The sequence below is a fragment of the Acyrthosiphon pisum genome, chromosome A1 (genome assembly GCF_005508785.2).
Source record: "Acyrthosiphon pisum isolate AL4f chromosome A1, pea_aphid_22Mar2018_4r6ur, whole genome shotgun sequence".
In the NCBI taxonomy this organism is placed as follows: domain Eukaryota; kingdom Metazoa; phylum Arthropoda; class Insecta; order Hemiptera; family Aphididae; genus Acyrthosiphon; species Acyrthosiphon pisum.
Window position 1 is genome coordinate 131,690,915 of NC_042494.1, and position 16,106 is coordinate 131,707,020.

The 16,106-nt window shown below is 36.2% G+C and overlaps 2 protein-coding genes across 2 annotated transcripts in view; one reads left to right on the forward strand and one right to left on the reverse strand.

Moving 5' to 3' along the window:
* The first annotated feature begins 1,712 nt into the window (after nucleotides 1-1,712).
* LOC100162995 (bleomycin hydrolase) lies at nucleotides 1,713-7,669 on the forward strand. The gene is made up of 9 exons (XM_001951529.3): nucleotides 1,713-2,170; nucleotides 4,575-4,732; nucleotides 4,795-4,947; nucleotides 5,955-6,047; nucleotides 6,118-6,255; nucleotides 6,331-6,579; nucleotides 6,647-6,876; nucleotides 6,957-7,077; nucleotides 7,142-7,669. Exons 1-9 carry the CDS (start codon nucleotides 2,152-2,154, stop codon nucleotides 7,349-7,351), a joined length of 1,371 nt encoding a protein of 456 aa, XP_001951564.1. The 5' UTR covers nucleotides 1,713-2,151; the 3' UTR covers nucleotides 7,352-7,669.
* A 427-nt stretch (nucleotides 7,670-8,096) lies between these two features.
* The window catches only part of LOC100165784 (protein expanded), a 33,137-nt gene continuing 25,127 nt past the window's right edge, over nucleotides 8,097-16,106 (reverse strand). The window contains 7 exon segments of the mRNA XM_001946170.5: nucleotides 8,097-11,660; nucleotides 11,662-12,003; nucleotides 12,608-12,765; nucleotides 12,886-13,051; nucleotides 13,476-13,541; nucleotides 14,085-14,327; nucleotides 15,512-15,704. Coding sequence (XP_001946205.5) covers nucleotides 9,516-11,660; nucleotides 11,662-12,003; nucleotides 12,608-12,765; nucleotides 12,886-13,051; nucleotides 13,476-13,541; nucleotides 14,085-14,327; nucleotides 15,512-15,704 — 3,313 coding nt within the window. The 3' untranslated portion in view covers nucleotides 8,097-9,515.

Here is a 16,106-nt window from a genome sequence, read left to right on the forward strand (position 1 = left end):
AATATGCACATTTTAAAAAACAAATAATATGCACTTGAAATATTATGCTTTAAAAAATGTAATATTATTTAAAATATGGAACCTAAATTATAATATTTATGTGAAAAAAAATAGAATTTTAATCCATTTAAAACTTGATAAATTAATTGAAAATCTACCAACAGTGTGTGATAAATTATGAAGGACAACTGAAGTTTACTTCCTACAGGCTACAAAGGCTACAATCCTACTCGTGTCGCGCAATATTATCGGCTAGATAGTGAATTACCTAACCCATAGTTATTAGGTATATAGGTTGCCCAAAGACATATTTTGTAAAATAATATTTTTATATAGATTTTTATGTTAAATTATGTTAAATATCAAAATTTTCCAAATTTGTACCTACTATATAATATGCTCTTAATTTGTCTAATATACTAAAATATGCATTCATATGCAATAACGACAAAATATCAATAATAACATTTTAAATATAACCTTATGTTATGAATCATATTTATAGATCACTTACATTTTTCTGTGACTTTTATATACAAATATGAAAAAACTATAGAAGTCCTCAGCTAGTCAGCTCTAATAATGACTATTAATAAAAAAATTAACGCCACAATTTTAAAATTATTATAACTCTCTTTAAAATAAAAATATCAATAATAGCCTTAGAAACGCCCTAGATGAGAGGTATTCAGGTATTCAAACTTTTTCATACCATAGCTCTCTTGTGTTTTCACCCCTGGAAGCCACAACGCACAGTTTGAATACCTCTGCCCTAGATAATAATCTTACCTTTAGATTATATTATATAATAAGTAAAAAAAAAACGGAGTAAAACGGATTACTGTCAACGTAAAATTTGTTATGCTGTATGCTTGTAAAACAGAGACAACCCAGCGGGCGTTGTACACATAATACACATAATAATATACCGTTTTTAAATCTTTCGAATACAAATTTAAGTACTTTGTGTTTGAAATGTAGGCATTGGTATTCTGGGTATACGACGTATTCTCACTTCTCTATTTTTTAACGTAGGTATACCTACTCTCTAAAGTCTAAATACGGACCAATAAAATATTATCAGTGACAAAAACAAAATATTCTATAATTTTTTAAGTCTCATAGGGCACTTATATATCAGGTGAGATATCAGGCGACAATAAAAAAATATTTTGAGAACCAGGTACCAATGCCCTTATACTTACGATCTACCTAGACACCTAGTTGCTATTATATAGTATTATAGTACCTTCTACCAATTCTACAGTTTATGGGTATATTGAAATAAATACCGAAGACACGCAGATAACAGATTATTTCCATATCCGCATCAATTTCCAACCAAGAAAACGGTAAAACTTAAGAGATTTGACTTCTTATTATAGAAAATATTAATTTTGATGTCACGAATTCTTAATATTCCGAATAATTATGGAATGTAACATAGGTCATAGTCCATAGAATAGTCTTTGTGCGGTGCGCGCCTTTTTCAGATTTGAAAATTGGCGGGGAAAAATGTCTGGGAGATATTACAAAGGGAAGAAGAAAAAAAATGTCCTGAACGACACGTCATTTTCGCCTCCACGAGGTCGCCGCCGAACGGTAAACGTCACGACCCCCCGCCCGCCCGCCAGCCGATCGGGCCAACGACCCTCCGTCGCCGCCGCATCGGTAGTGTGCCACACGCGCACGCGCACGGGCACGACCACAAGACGCGGACTCGAGGCAATAACACCATATTTCCATCGTTTGCACGATATTTTCACCATTTGTCGTTTACACGTTTTCGTCGCGTCCTATTCCGCCTTCCACGAGTCTCGTGATTTGTTTTTGTTTTTATACGAATTCCCGGTTTACCGTTTTGTTTGTTTCCCACCCCTCCTCGCAGCCACCGACGACGATATTATTATTACTATTCGCGCACGCGCGTTCGTGCACGGTATATTTACACTGCTTCGTAGTGCGCTACAATAACACACTTAACTTACTTGCTTGCGCTCCGCTATCGTGCACTGTGCCACCGTGACTACTGCTAGCATCCATCGCCGCCGACTATTTGGTTCAACTCGATAACGCCTGACCACCAGGGAATCCCAGTCACATTTTCCGACACACGATCTCCAACAGTGCTGCGTCCACCGTTCCGGAAAAATGGCGAAAACCTTCTCGTGTAAGTATAACGTCATGATAATAACGATTACCTGTACGTCTGTCCTGTGTATTTCCGCCGTCGTTTTTTGAAAAGCATTTTCCTACCCCAAGGCCGCATGTAAGACTCGTGGACCACCCAACCCCCACACAATATCGCGCCTGGGGTTTTCCATAATTTGGCTTATTTTTATTTTTCATTTCCGACCGTTCGGCAAATCTGAGTTGTATCGTATTACTTTTTTGGATCCCTAGGACGATGTCCTTTTCCAGACCTTTTCCCCTGTTTCTGAGTTTCCTCGTCGCCGTCGACGGTAAAATCGAACAAAAGTTCACTACCGTACAACACAGTGAAAAATCTGCTGTCTGATGTACCTATCTCTTTTTTTTTTTAACATTTGTAAAATTCGTAGTTGCTACTTGTCAGGAACTTAAAAGTTTTTCTATGTCAGTTATACCTATAACTACCCAATTGTGTGACCAAGTTTGCGTGTTGTCTGGGTAAATTAATATATTTCAAAAACTAATCAGCTACTGCTCGGCGAGATCACAGTTTATTATTTTAACCTAAATGCAAAAAAAAAAAATTCTACAACAGTTTTTCTACCTATTTATTCATATTATTTTGTTTATAAAAATTGTCTGAATACCTATTCTTGAACGGTCTAAACAATAACAGATTTATGAGTGGGCAGATAACAGTATATTGTAACCTGTAGGTAGACAACCTTGTACTACCTAAATGACTCCCATATAATATTTTTTTTTCAATAATAATATTATCATGATGCAACTGAATCTTGTTTAATTTACTTTTGCCTACTCAACAATATTATAGTGTCCGTTTGATAAGCAACTTTTTTATATTACCATTATGTAAATGTATAACATTGCTATAATTTTAACAGATAATATTCATTGCCCATTGGTCTTTAATAAATAATAATGCTAACACTATTCATAAACATACAATTATGTGGGTTGTATAAATCCTGATATTATATTTGACGATTTCCTACATCCATAGACAATTTTGTTTTAAATTTATTTAAAAAGATTTTCCAGGTACCTACGTCACTAGTTCATTTAATCAGTTTAGTTCTTATTATTTTTATCTATTTTTTTTATGCCAAATAGTTATTGAATACTGTAAAAAAATTGTATATTTTCAATTATTTTACCTATATTTAAAAAATGTAATGGTATATCAACAGACATAGAAATCACCTATAGAAATATTATATTTTAATTTCTTATTCCTAAATTATTTTTAATTTGACTGATAGAAATACCTAGCTATTAAAATTAATACTGATTTTAATGTTGCATAGTCATTTAGAATAACCTTAAACTCAATAATCATCCATAATATTACTGCCAATTCTATAAATACAGGTAATTTTCTTTGTCACCTGTTAAACTATTCTTTATATTTAATGTAAGACAAATTTTGATAATTTTATTTATCTACACATATTTTAATATTATTAGTATTTCCTGTTATCTGAGACTACCGCAATTATTGCGATTGCCACCTTGGACTACCTACCCTCCTGTTCTATTAACTACCATTATGATTTTTTCGCATCATTTTATCATAATACTTCTATGAAAATAACTTAAACAAATAATCTAAATTAATTAAATTATCTCATAGTGGAAAACATAGTGTCATTACTCATTTTGTCTTGCATAAATAATATGAGTTTAAGTTTTTTTTTTATCATTATTATTTTATAAATTCCTGAATTAATATAACATATTTCTTCCCCATTTTATAGCATAGACAATATAAAAATATGAGCAAATATAAATTTCTTTTATAATGGTATGCGATTGAGCAATAGATGAATACTTTAATAATAAAACTAATTTACCGTTACTGTGTCCAATGGAATACAGTGAACCAATAAGAGACATGCACTGTCTAGATGACAATGTTCATCTTCTTTGTCAATAGTTTCAAAAAATACCATCCTTTTGATAAATTGTTGGATTAGCTGCGCATAAATTCTGTTTTGTTATATTTATAAGGGTTCAAGGTGATCACTACACGTCTATACATATTGTCTTCTCAATGAATTATGTTTTAGAATTCTTTATAATTTGTTTTCTTCATAGTTTAATAGCTTATTGGCTATTATTAAATATAGTTATACAGATACAATTATATTAACTACCATGTGTGATGAAATCGTATAAAAAAATGAATTTACTTAATGAATAATTAATAACCTGGCACCTAACAGCCTGATGTATTTAATTTATGACTACACTTAATTAAAATAGTATCAATTGATGGCTTTCATGGGAAATTATTATATATTGTATACACTTTTTGTTTGAGCTATTATTATTATTTTAAATTAAAAAAAATAATGTTTTGTTGTATACTCTTACTGGAATATAAAGTTTTTATATTTTAGCCGTCATCAATCCCAAAAATATTTTAAAATTCAGTGACGCATTCTACAATGATGCCAAAAATGTGTTGGCCCAAAATGCCTGTTCTCGTGTCAGCCCAACAGAAGTGAGCACGTCAAGAAATAGAGTACAGGAATGCCATCACTATTACACGCACAAGGTTTGACTCATTTCTGACTTAAGATCCATATAACCTTAAAATATATGTGTTTTTTTGTCTAGATTGAGTCTGAAGGCAAACCAGTAACTAACCAAAGAAGTTCAGGTCGCTGTTGGATATTTGCATGTTTAAATGTGATCAGAGTTCCATTCATCAAACAATTCAACTTAGAAGAATTTGAGTTCAGCCAAGCTTATATATTTTTTTGGGACAAGGTATAGTTTGTTTAAAAATGTTGAGGGATATTATTCTTTGTGCCTGCAATATAATATACTTGTATGACCTTGGCCTGTTGGATGATGTTAACAATAGGTGGTCCCTTTTACACACCTGTTCATCGTTTGTGATTTGTATTGTACTTTTGTCAATAGGACTGGTTTTTTTTGGGGTTCAAAATTCATCCCAAACACAATAAAGATTTAGGTATAATAAACAGAATACTGTTCAGATTTTCAAAACTACAATCATTTTTCATGAAGTTGTCATGTATTATTTGAGAGTATAAATGTTTATGAGTTCAAAATATTATACAGCAACTAAATCTGTTATATATTTATTCAGTTTTTCAATTTTACCATTATTTAATAATATAATATTTAATAGGAGGATATAAAACTGTTATTATTACAGAGATTTAATAATAAATGTGACATTATGCACATGAATAATTAAGATAATAAAACATATTTGGGTAGGCAGGCGGTATTTTCTTTCAATAAAATAAAGTAAAATAAACTATTAACTCTAGTAATTTAATTTAATTTTCATTATTAAAATGCAATTTATCAAAGTAGAATTTTAAAATTTATATATTGGATATAAACCTTTAAATTTGTGTATTACTTACACAACAATTCATAATTTTAACATTCAATTTTCTGAATAAAATATAGAATTATTTATTGGCATTACAATTTTATTATTTTCTCTTTTGTGAGGAAATAAATGCATCTACCCCTTTCTTTAAATCGGAAATGTAGTATAAATAATAAATGTGTTTAGTCTTGGCAATTGTTTCATTGGTAATTTTCCTCGAGTGTAAGAAAACATAACGGGACAGGAAAACATGCAAAGTGTAATTAAGTGTATATTTTATAAGTTATTTGTAATAATAATTTATAAGCTATTTTAATTGCCTAATTTATAGTGGAATTTATCAATTAATATTATGTTTAAGTTGACAATACCTAGTTGTAAAATAATTGATATCTTATATTTTTAGATTGAAAGAAGCAATTACTTTTTAAATGCAATTGTACAAACCGCTAAGCGTGGTGAAACTGTTGATGATAGAACCACTGCTTGTTTACTCACTGTAAGTATAATTACTAATTAGACAATAAAATTATGTTGTTAACATTCAAAATTATTTTTGTTAACTAAAGAAACCTATTGAAGATGGAGGTCAATGGGATATGTTGGTCAACATCATAACGAAGTATGGGTTGATGCCAAAGAAGAACTTCCCTGAGTCGTTTAGTTGCGAGACTAGTAATACTGTTAATGTTATATTGAACAGCAAGGTAATAATATTATGTCATAACTCATAATTAACTACGTGTAGATGTTTTATAATAAATACATTTTTAAATTTTAAGCTTCGAGAATATGCCATCATTTTGCACAAACTTGTCAGCGATAACGCTACTGACAATGAGATTAAAACCAAAATTGAAGAACAAATGGAAGTTATTTATCGAATTGTTGGTATTTGTATGGGTATACCACCAGCTACATTTGAATGGCATTACTATGACAAATCTAAAGTGTTCAACACTGTTGGACCTATCACTCCATTGGATTTCTATTTGACTCATGTCCGCCCTGTGTTTGATGTCGTAGAAAAGGTACTTGTTAGATAACCTAATAATATGTGGTATAATTTGTATTCAATTTATCTATATTATTATTTAGGTGTGTTTGATTTCGGATCCACGACCAAACAACCGGTACGGTAAATTGTACACATTGGACATGTTAAATAACATGGCAGGTGGACGAAAAGTTCTCTATAACAACCAGCCAATTGAAGTATTAATCAAGGCAGCTCAAGAGTCAATTGTAAATAATGGTGAACCAGTATGGTATGGATGTCAAGTGAGCAAAAGATTTTCTGATAAGCTTGGATTGGAAGATTTGAAAATGTAAGTTTCTTTAAAATCATCTTTAATATTAACATATTTATTCGAAAACATGTAATTTATTTGATTATTTATAATTTTAGTCATGATTACCAATTAGTCTTTGGAACTGATGTATCAATCCCGATGACTAAAGCTCAACGTATGTTATATGGTGAATCTGCCATGACACACGCAATGGTACTAACTGGAGTCAATGTTGAAGTGAGTGAATCGTTTGAAATATGTGAAGATAATCTTAAACAAATTATATTTTACATCTGTTTAGAATGGTAATGCAACCAAGTGGCGTGTTGAAAACTCTTGGGGTGAAGAACGTGGTGACAAAGGTTACTTGATGATGACCACAGATTGGTTTAAAGAATACGTGTTTGAAGTTGTTGTAGACAAAAGTCTTTTATCCGAAGAGGTGTTGTCTGTGTTCCAACAAGAACCTCAAGTACTTCCCATTTGGGATCCAATGGGAACATTAGCCTAATTATTAATGAATTATTATTTGAATTTTTTTCCATACTTATCTTATTATGTATAAATATTATATAATATGCGATTATTTACATAAAATGAAGTTTGAAAATGTTTTATACTGTTTGATTGTATTGGACATTTCCAAACTTTATTTGTATACTATACAATGTTGTATTCTATAATCATATGTGTGCTATTTGAATTAAATTACACACATATATATTTTATACATTATACTCGAGGATAATATTTTGTTTTATCACGCCTCTCAAATAAAAAATAAAATAAAATATTTTTACTGAAATAAATAAATAATTTATATACACTATACGCCATTTATATGTATGGATAATAACTTCACTAATTTGCTTCTCCTGAACAATTCTGTGAAATGCACATATTGTGTTATACGATTAGACAGCCGAAATCATTGGTCATCGTAAAAATAACAAAATTACCCAATTAAAATCAAAATTTTTACCTAAATGGAAGCCTATATCTACTAGAAATGTTTCTATAATCTATTCATGATAAGAGTGAACCGCTCCTCCCTTGACAAAAACTGGCCGCATCTGCTAATGATCACCCTTAAATAAATCTACTATAGTGGACGTCCTATTGGCAATTGACAAGTGTTTCACTCTTATCCAGGAATGTATGAAGATAGTAGTTTAAATATATATATTTTGATTTGTTCAGTTTTTGTGCAAATTGGTTTACAAGTGTACATTGTCTTGAAATAAAGATAACGTCCATGACGAAAAACATTGCAATAGATAATATTTATTCAAATCTAAAATACGTAAATATACAATTTTAATTTAGATGTAAACATTTTATAAAAAGAAAAAAACAAAATAATACTGTGCAATATTTTGTACTGATTTTTTAAATAACTAAAAATTTAAAAGTAACTTCAATATTATACAAAAAAAAATAGTGTTGATAATATTTAATAATAACATATAAAAATGTAAAAATGAGGAGGCTCTTTTCAGGTAACTAACACAAGTAAGCACAAATATGTGGGTACATAATAATATTACAAAATTAATAATATATTATGATATAATAGGTCCTATAACAAAAGAATAGGCAATCGAGGCTATAATTGTTTAAATTTTTCTATTCGTCAGAATAACTGAATTATACGATTATGGACCAATCATTTTTTGGCACATTACATCAAGTCTAGAGTTTAATCAAAATTGACACATATAATATCTTAAATACTAACTATCAAACACTCTTAATATTTATGGCGGTGCTAAAATAACAGTCTATCGGCCATGGATAATATTAATACAAAAAAATGGCATATTATAAGTAAAATTATTGTACGTACTTACATTAAGTACGTATCTTCAGTACATTAAAAACAACGAAATTCGTGGCAGACGTTAAAAAAAACTTTGACATAATAATATAATTGATGGTAATCCCAATTTTGAGTAGGTATACCATTTTTTAAATTGATCGGAGCATAAGGACTATAAAGACTGTGTATCAAGTGACCTATGCCCCGAATTTGTACAATTAATCCTATACTGATCGTTTTTCATAATATATATAATACATAAATATGTAACCTCAAAATGTACATAATAGATGCGAGCTGTGTAACGAGTGTTATAAAAAATCATCTTATCATTCGTGTTGTATACACATGTATAAAATTAAAATTGGCACAAATAAATAAATATTATAAGGTAACGTTACTAAATTACGCGCGTAGGGGGTGTCCGAGTAAAAACCAAAGTAAATCCTAACCTGGTTACACATTTTACAGACCTCTATGAATATTATAAAACAATTGCAGGAAAATCTAGTCAATAAAATATAGCGCATAATATCATTCTGGATCGGAATGTTACTGAAAACCCACGTTCCCGATTCATTACGAAAAAATAAAACCTAAACACATGCGTTCGTCGAGAAACAATAAGCGTCGAACTCCAATATTATGTTTATTAGGATAATGTCTAAAGCAATCTCTCTCTCTTCAACCTCCCCCCCCCCTTTCCACAGATAACCAACAATAGGTTTAGGGTTCCTTTTCCCTGAAACAAAAAAAACGTCTTACTCGGATACCCTTCTTTTTCTCGCTTGTATAAATATATAATAAAAATATATTTTCATAGGTAATTCTATGGTATTTAAACTATAAGTAACTACTAAATAATATTTGTGTTGGTTTTGACATGGTTGGTTTTTGATTTGGCCGTCTTAACGGCGGCGGTGGCTGCAACAGAAGGCGACGCCGAAGCCGGCATAAAACTCTGCGGCGGTGGCGACGAATACGACGACGTACCGTTAGTGCACCTCGTGCTATTCGGCTTATTGGAGGATGCGACGCCGCCCTGCGGCGGCTGCGTTTGTTCCGCAGACGACGGCTGCGGCGGTGGTTGGTACGAAGACGAAGGCCGTGGTGGCGGTGGATGGTACGAAGACAAAGACAGCGGTGGCAGTGGTTGGTACAAAGACGCCGCGAGGGCCGTGGCGGCGGAAAGTGACGACGAAGGGGTGGCCTTGTTATCGACCAGGGCGTTGGTTTGCTTAAGCAGCGTCTGGTCGTTGCATAGGGCCGATATGAGCGGCAAGTCCAGGTTGCGGCTTTTCTCCCGCAATAATATGATGTCCAACACCGACTGGGAATCCGTAGGAGTGGTGGCGCCGCCGTTGGCGGTGGTGGTGGCATCGTCCACAGCAGCGGGGCGACGAGGTTGGATAACAGCCGCGGGCTTCTGGAGTCCGGTCACAGGTGGTGGTGGTGGTGGCGGCCGTCGATGGAACAGCTGAACTTTCGGGGGCACGGCTGGTGCCGACGTAGTGGCCGCCAGTAAGTCATCGTGCGAGTACGTTCGGACGGGAAGCGGCAACGGCTGCAGCCTGTGATGGCGGTGGTGATGGTGCTGCGCCGCGTATTCGGCGGATGCGGCTACGGTGGCTGGGAACAGCAGGTTTTGATTGGAAGCGTATTTTAAGTGTGGCGGCAACGGAGGCAGCGGCGGTGGCTGTTGCTGTTGCTGCAGCAGCAGTTGCTGTTGATGCAGCTGCAGTTGCTGTTGCTGCAGCTGAAGTTGCTGCTGCTGACTGAGCAAGTGATGGTGGTGAAGATGGTGTTGGAACTGCTGGTGGGACAGCGACGACGACGACGCTGACGACGAGGACGGTGGCGGCGGGGGCGGTGACACTGCGACCGCCACGTTTGGAGTGCTTCGATACAGGTGTGCGTTGGCCTGGTATGACGGCGGGTCGCAGCCGTAATACCTGTGGTACTGGTGCCGACGACCGCGGGCCAGCTTGGCGTCCACATATTCTTGGCGGCTGACCGCCGGGTCTTGGAGCGGGTACACGACGAAATCGACATCGGACCGGAGTTGCTGTTTGTACTGTTCCAGATGCGAGTCGAATCGCTTGGGCCGTGGTGGTGGTGGAGGCGGCGGTGGTTGTCGAGCGTGCAGAAGCGGTGGCGCTACCGAGGCTACGGAGGCGGCAGCCGGGTATATGTGGTGGTAGAATGCAGCGCCGCTCTTGTGCACGTCCAAGTAATTGTTGCTGTTGACCTGCACGCACTGGTGATGGTGATGGTGATGGTGATGACCACCGCAGAACTTGACCACATTGGGCAGCAGATCAAGCGATCGACGGACGTCCCAGTGGGGGGCCACAGTGCCGGTTCCGCAGTCGAAGTTAGCCAGTGATAGGTTGGACAAAGACGGGGCGCCGGTTACGAAGTTCATCGGTGGGGGCAACGTCACGTAATCCGAGTCTGAGTCCAGTGTCGAGCTGGTGGTCGGCCGCGACGGATAGAAACCCTTACGGGGCGTCTGTAACGACTTGCGACCGACAATCAGGTCGGACAGCTCGACGGCGGATAGGAGCGCGCCGCGCCCGCCCTCGGACGGGTCGCTGCCGTCACCGCGGAAACTGCCCGAGTTACTAACCACTGAACCGCTACGGCTGCGACCGCCGGTCGCCGCATCACCCACGTCCGCGTAACTGTCCAACGCGCACCGGTTACCGCAACCAGTATCGCCGCATTTGGACGACGACGCCGACGACAGGGCCACATCGGAGGCGGTTGTGGCGGTCGTGGCGATTCCGACGCAATACGAACTGTCGCTGGTGGCCGCGGCTGACAGGTCGTACAGCTCGTCGGTGGCGTCACAGCCCCCGTCGCAGTCGTCGACTGCTGTGGTCTGCTGACCGTGGCCCATCGGACGACCTTCCTCGTCCGCCGACGTGGACGACGCCGCCACCGTATCCGGCGGCAATGATGCACTGTACGCTGAGTCGGCGTCCGGTTGCTGCTCCATCATGGACGATTTCTGCATGGGCGGCCGCGACCGTTGTAGCTTTGTAAATGCCGCCGACGTGATTGCAGTCCACACTGCAGTTCTCGGTGGTATACGACGCGGACGCCATGTCCTTGGACGCCGTGCTGTAGCTAGCGCACGTGTACACGCCACTGCTGGTGTTCGCCGATTGGTTGCTATTGTCCACGTAAGCCGCCCTGGCCCTCGGGTGCCTGTACATCAGGTACGCGTCGCTGCTGTCCTGCGCCGACTGCACCGAGTAGTCCAGCTCGGACATGGCTGAGTTCTGAGCCGTGTGACTGTAGCCCAGTTCCACGCTGGACGATATGCTTCCGTTAGGCACCTAAGACACAAGCATAATATTGTGAACAAAGACGGGCTAAGTTTTAAAAATTAAATTGCTACCTATGTTAAAAATTTAATTATCCAAACTTTTTAACTTGACTATAGTCGAGAGAACGAAAAGTGGCCGCTGATGCGCACACTTCCGGTGGTGAATTTTTGTGATGGTTTCGCAGAGCGTGCATTATGAAATATTAGATTTAGATATAATCACCTAATATAAATGTATTATAGAATGATGATGCATATGATTTTTAACACTCCTGCTTTCCGAAGAAAAAAAAATTGATTACATATCACCAGCGCCACTTTTCATTCGGCCAACTATAATGGGTTAATAATTGTCTGAATAACATCAAAACTTATCTTGTTAAATATAATTCATTTGATAAACTTAAATATTTCCAGTTGATTAGAAAAATAATATACATAAGTTAAAATCATCCGTATACATAATATGTCTATAAGTTAAAACTAATGAGTTAATCATTTTTAAATTTCTATAAATTTATTCAAAACTAGTATGTAATTTCAAAAGAAAATTAATACTGTAAATTGCAAAACGATGCTAAAACTTTAAACACTCGTGTATCTATTATACATACCTTGTCCTTGGAAATAGAGGTCTTCGGGTCGGCCGTCGAAATACTGGAATCGGAGCAACCGCCGTTCTCGCATTTTTTGTTTTCGAGGGCGTCATCGCCTTTCTTTGATTTTGATTTCTTATCGTTGGTCCATTTCAGCCCGTCGAACGCGTTCTTATCTGCACCGCACCAAAATCAATAATTAATGAGTGATAATCATTAACGTGTACACACGGACACGGTAACATTTTTGAGTTTTTAATTTTTATTATTTTTACTGATTCGTCGCGCGCACTCACCAGATGTGTTGTTGTTTAAAAACGCGTCCAAAAGCCTCGGGTGTACTGTCATGCTAAATTGATGAGTTTCTCGACACAGTGCTAATATCCTCTTGCTCTTCTCGTCCGAATTCGTGTAGTACACCAACCGATCTATGTTCGATGGCCTCAGTTCGAATTTTTTACGCTGCGGCATGAATACCATTTCGTTAAAAAAACAATTATGAGTCGCACATAATTTTATGTACTATTGTAATTTATAATATTATATCGTTATTATTGACTATATTATTATGCATAACTAGTGTAGTCAGTGTAGTAAATATATATTACAGCTATAAACAATCGCGTAACTGAGTAAGAAACTAGGAGCGGAAAATAATTGGGGGGCTAAGCTATGTGAAAACAGCCCGACTCTCATTAATGACTAGTGATGACATTCGGAAAAATAAAATGAGCGGAAAATAATCGACAACATCGAAACGATAACCTAATATTGTTTGTTTTCACACAAATCTTTACAACTCATGTTATGGATTGGTACCAATCATGGTATAGCTAGACCATGTTATATTTATGTTGCTTATAATTTTAATTATTATTATACTCACGTCAAAACACAGCTTGACGATGGTGTTCCACAAGAATAAACCAGTGAGCGCTTGCGATAAGCTTTCCTGTTGAAAAACATTAGTTGATCCGATTATTATTAATAACACATTTCCTGTAAGGCGAAAGGTGGAAATCGGGAGTTGCCCCTCGCCCAAATATCGTCTTGGTTTGAAAATTATTTTTATAAATACTTTAAATTTACGAATCTTGTCAATAAAACACTGTGGTAAGTAAGTACCAAGTAAGATTTATAATAAAAATAAAACAACTATTAAAATAAATATTTTAACTGAAAAAATTCCTTATTTTCCACGAACAGTTATATTGTGTGAATATCTGATGTAGAAACTAGAAATTGGTTATTAATTATTGCATTTAAACATAAATAAAAAAAACCAAAGAATTTTTTTATAGGTATTGTTCTATAATATTATAATGATGGTTCTTCGAGCAAACCAACATTTTTAAATCGTATTTAGTTAAGTTCTTAGTTCCCTCCCACCATAAATAATTTTATCCCATATCGCCTATATGACTTAGGGTACCAATGAAATGCGTCATATATTAAGGTGGGTGGTATTAATGTTTGAATTTGCAATGGAACTCACGTGGTACATCTGTACGCCGTTGATAGAAATGGCCAAAAACACGCAGTTGCATATGGACATCGCGCATCCCTGAGTTTGTTTCGGCTGCGACTTGTTCAACCGCAACCGGTATAGGTGAGATTTTTGCACCACACCAGCTTCCTGGAGAAACATTGTCTGCGCACAAGTCTTGGACATTCCTTTATGGCCCTTGTGCAGAGTGCTCAACGTCTGTTTCACCTTGTGCTCATTAATCTTGTACGTCTGTAGCAAAAACACGAGTGATGAGTCAAACGCCGATTAGATAATATTTGCAGTACAGAATATATCGAAATATCGAAGGTACCTATGAGGAATTCATTAATCGCAGATATTTACAATTTTTTTTCCGAAATTTTTATTGTAAAAACATAAATAAAGTAATTTCCATAACATTAAAATGTTTACAATACCTTCTTTAAACGTAATGCTTGTGAATAATTATTATAAAGCCCGGGAATCATATATATACGGCGTCTCAATCATTTGATAAATTATAAATATACAAAAAACCTAAAGGTAAGCTATAATAGCTATATATACATAATATATTATATATAATAAGCATGCGCACCGCCATTTTACCCTTCAATAATGAACTTATTCAAATTCTTACTTTCGAATATTTTTAAGTGTTCTTGAAACATTAATATTAATAACTATCACATCAAATCATCATAGTTCCCGTATTTTCCAAACCCATTGGCTATTACCGTGGACGTATTATCCTCAAGTAAAGTAATGACTTATGGGCCACAAATTAAATTCAATAACTATATAAAAATAGTTTCAGGGGGGGTTGAGCCCACAAAATCCCCTTCAAATACGGCCTTGGCCACGGAACACACCTTAAATGGTATAAAAATCTAAATGAAATAAAATATTGTGCTTAAATAGATATGAGTATACCTACTTGAAATTCCAATATCCGAATTTGAGTATAATATTCAATATTCAATATTAAAAGAAAAATAAGGATGAGCATGCTTGCAAGTTCGTACAATATAAACACAAATAATTACCTAAATATTAAAAACATATTTTCACATAGAGTTGGTAAAATAGGGTCACCTGTTAGTTGCTCACAGTCTACGGGCACCGTATAGGTCTTAATCCGGGCCAACATATCCATGCAGGATGGTAATTCAAATTAGGGGTGCTTACATTTTCAATTGCACCAAGACCTTCAGAGTTCAAGATCCGACACTTTATCCAGCATGCATATTATATCCTATAGTAGGAATCCCCAAGCCCAATATATTTCTGTGGTTAATTCTGCAATTAACTTGTGTTTGCCAAACACAAAATGATAATACACTGCGGCAGCAGCATAATATTTAGGACGTACCCGCAAGTGCAGGTACACAATGCAATGTAGGCATATCAAATTTATCAATACGAGTCAATACCTTCGGTGGGAGATACTGCTCAAGCAACTCCGACGATATGTCAGTGTCGGCCGTGTGATCGCCGAGGTCTGCCTGCATGCCGAGTGCCACCAGCGGCAGTACGTTCTGGTGGTCGCCGTCTTCCGTGGAGCCGCCCCTTTCCGCGACATTTTTGCGCAGCTGAAGGTAATAGTGTTGCCGGGTGATGTCATCGCTGCAAAGCAGACGCGTCTAATTTAATACGATAATATGACGATACATTTATAAGGGCGCTGCACGTATGGTTATTATTAATTATATGCATTTTTTTTATTTAAAAAATAATTACGACCTATACGAGCTTATCTTAACAATAAGTTATTTTGGTAACAACAAATTTACATTAGCAGTTTGAAAAATGGACGAGCACACAGTGTGCCACCAAACAGGTCAATTGAGCGAGACTAGAGTACTATAATTACCTAGACCAGCATCTTTTTAGTCGTCTGTTAAAGGGGTTTGGTGGGAAAATGCGAGAGGATAAAAGTAAATATTAATGGTTTTAATCTCTTTGACAAAGTGACCTAGGTAGGAACCTAGTGATTTTGTGTATGCTTTCTTTATGGAGATTTTAATA

Excerpts from the sequence above, each read along its gene's own strand:
- LOC100162995 (XM_001951529.3), top strand. Across the intron at positions 6,877-6,956 it reads GGATTGGAAGATTTGAAAAT|TCATGATTACCAATTAGTCT; the intron begins GTAAGTTTCTTT and ends TTATAATTTTAG. Across the intron at positions 7,078-7,141 it reads TAACTGGAGTCAATGTTGAA|AATGGTAATGCAACCAAGTG; the intron begins GTGAGTGAATCG and ends ACATCTGTTTAG.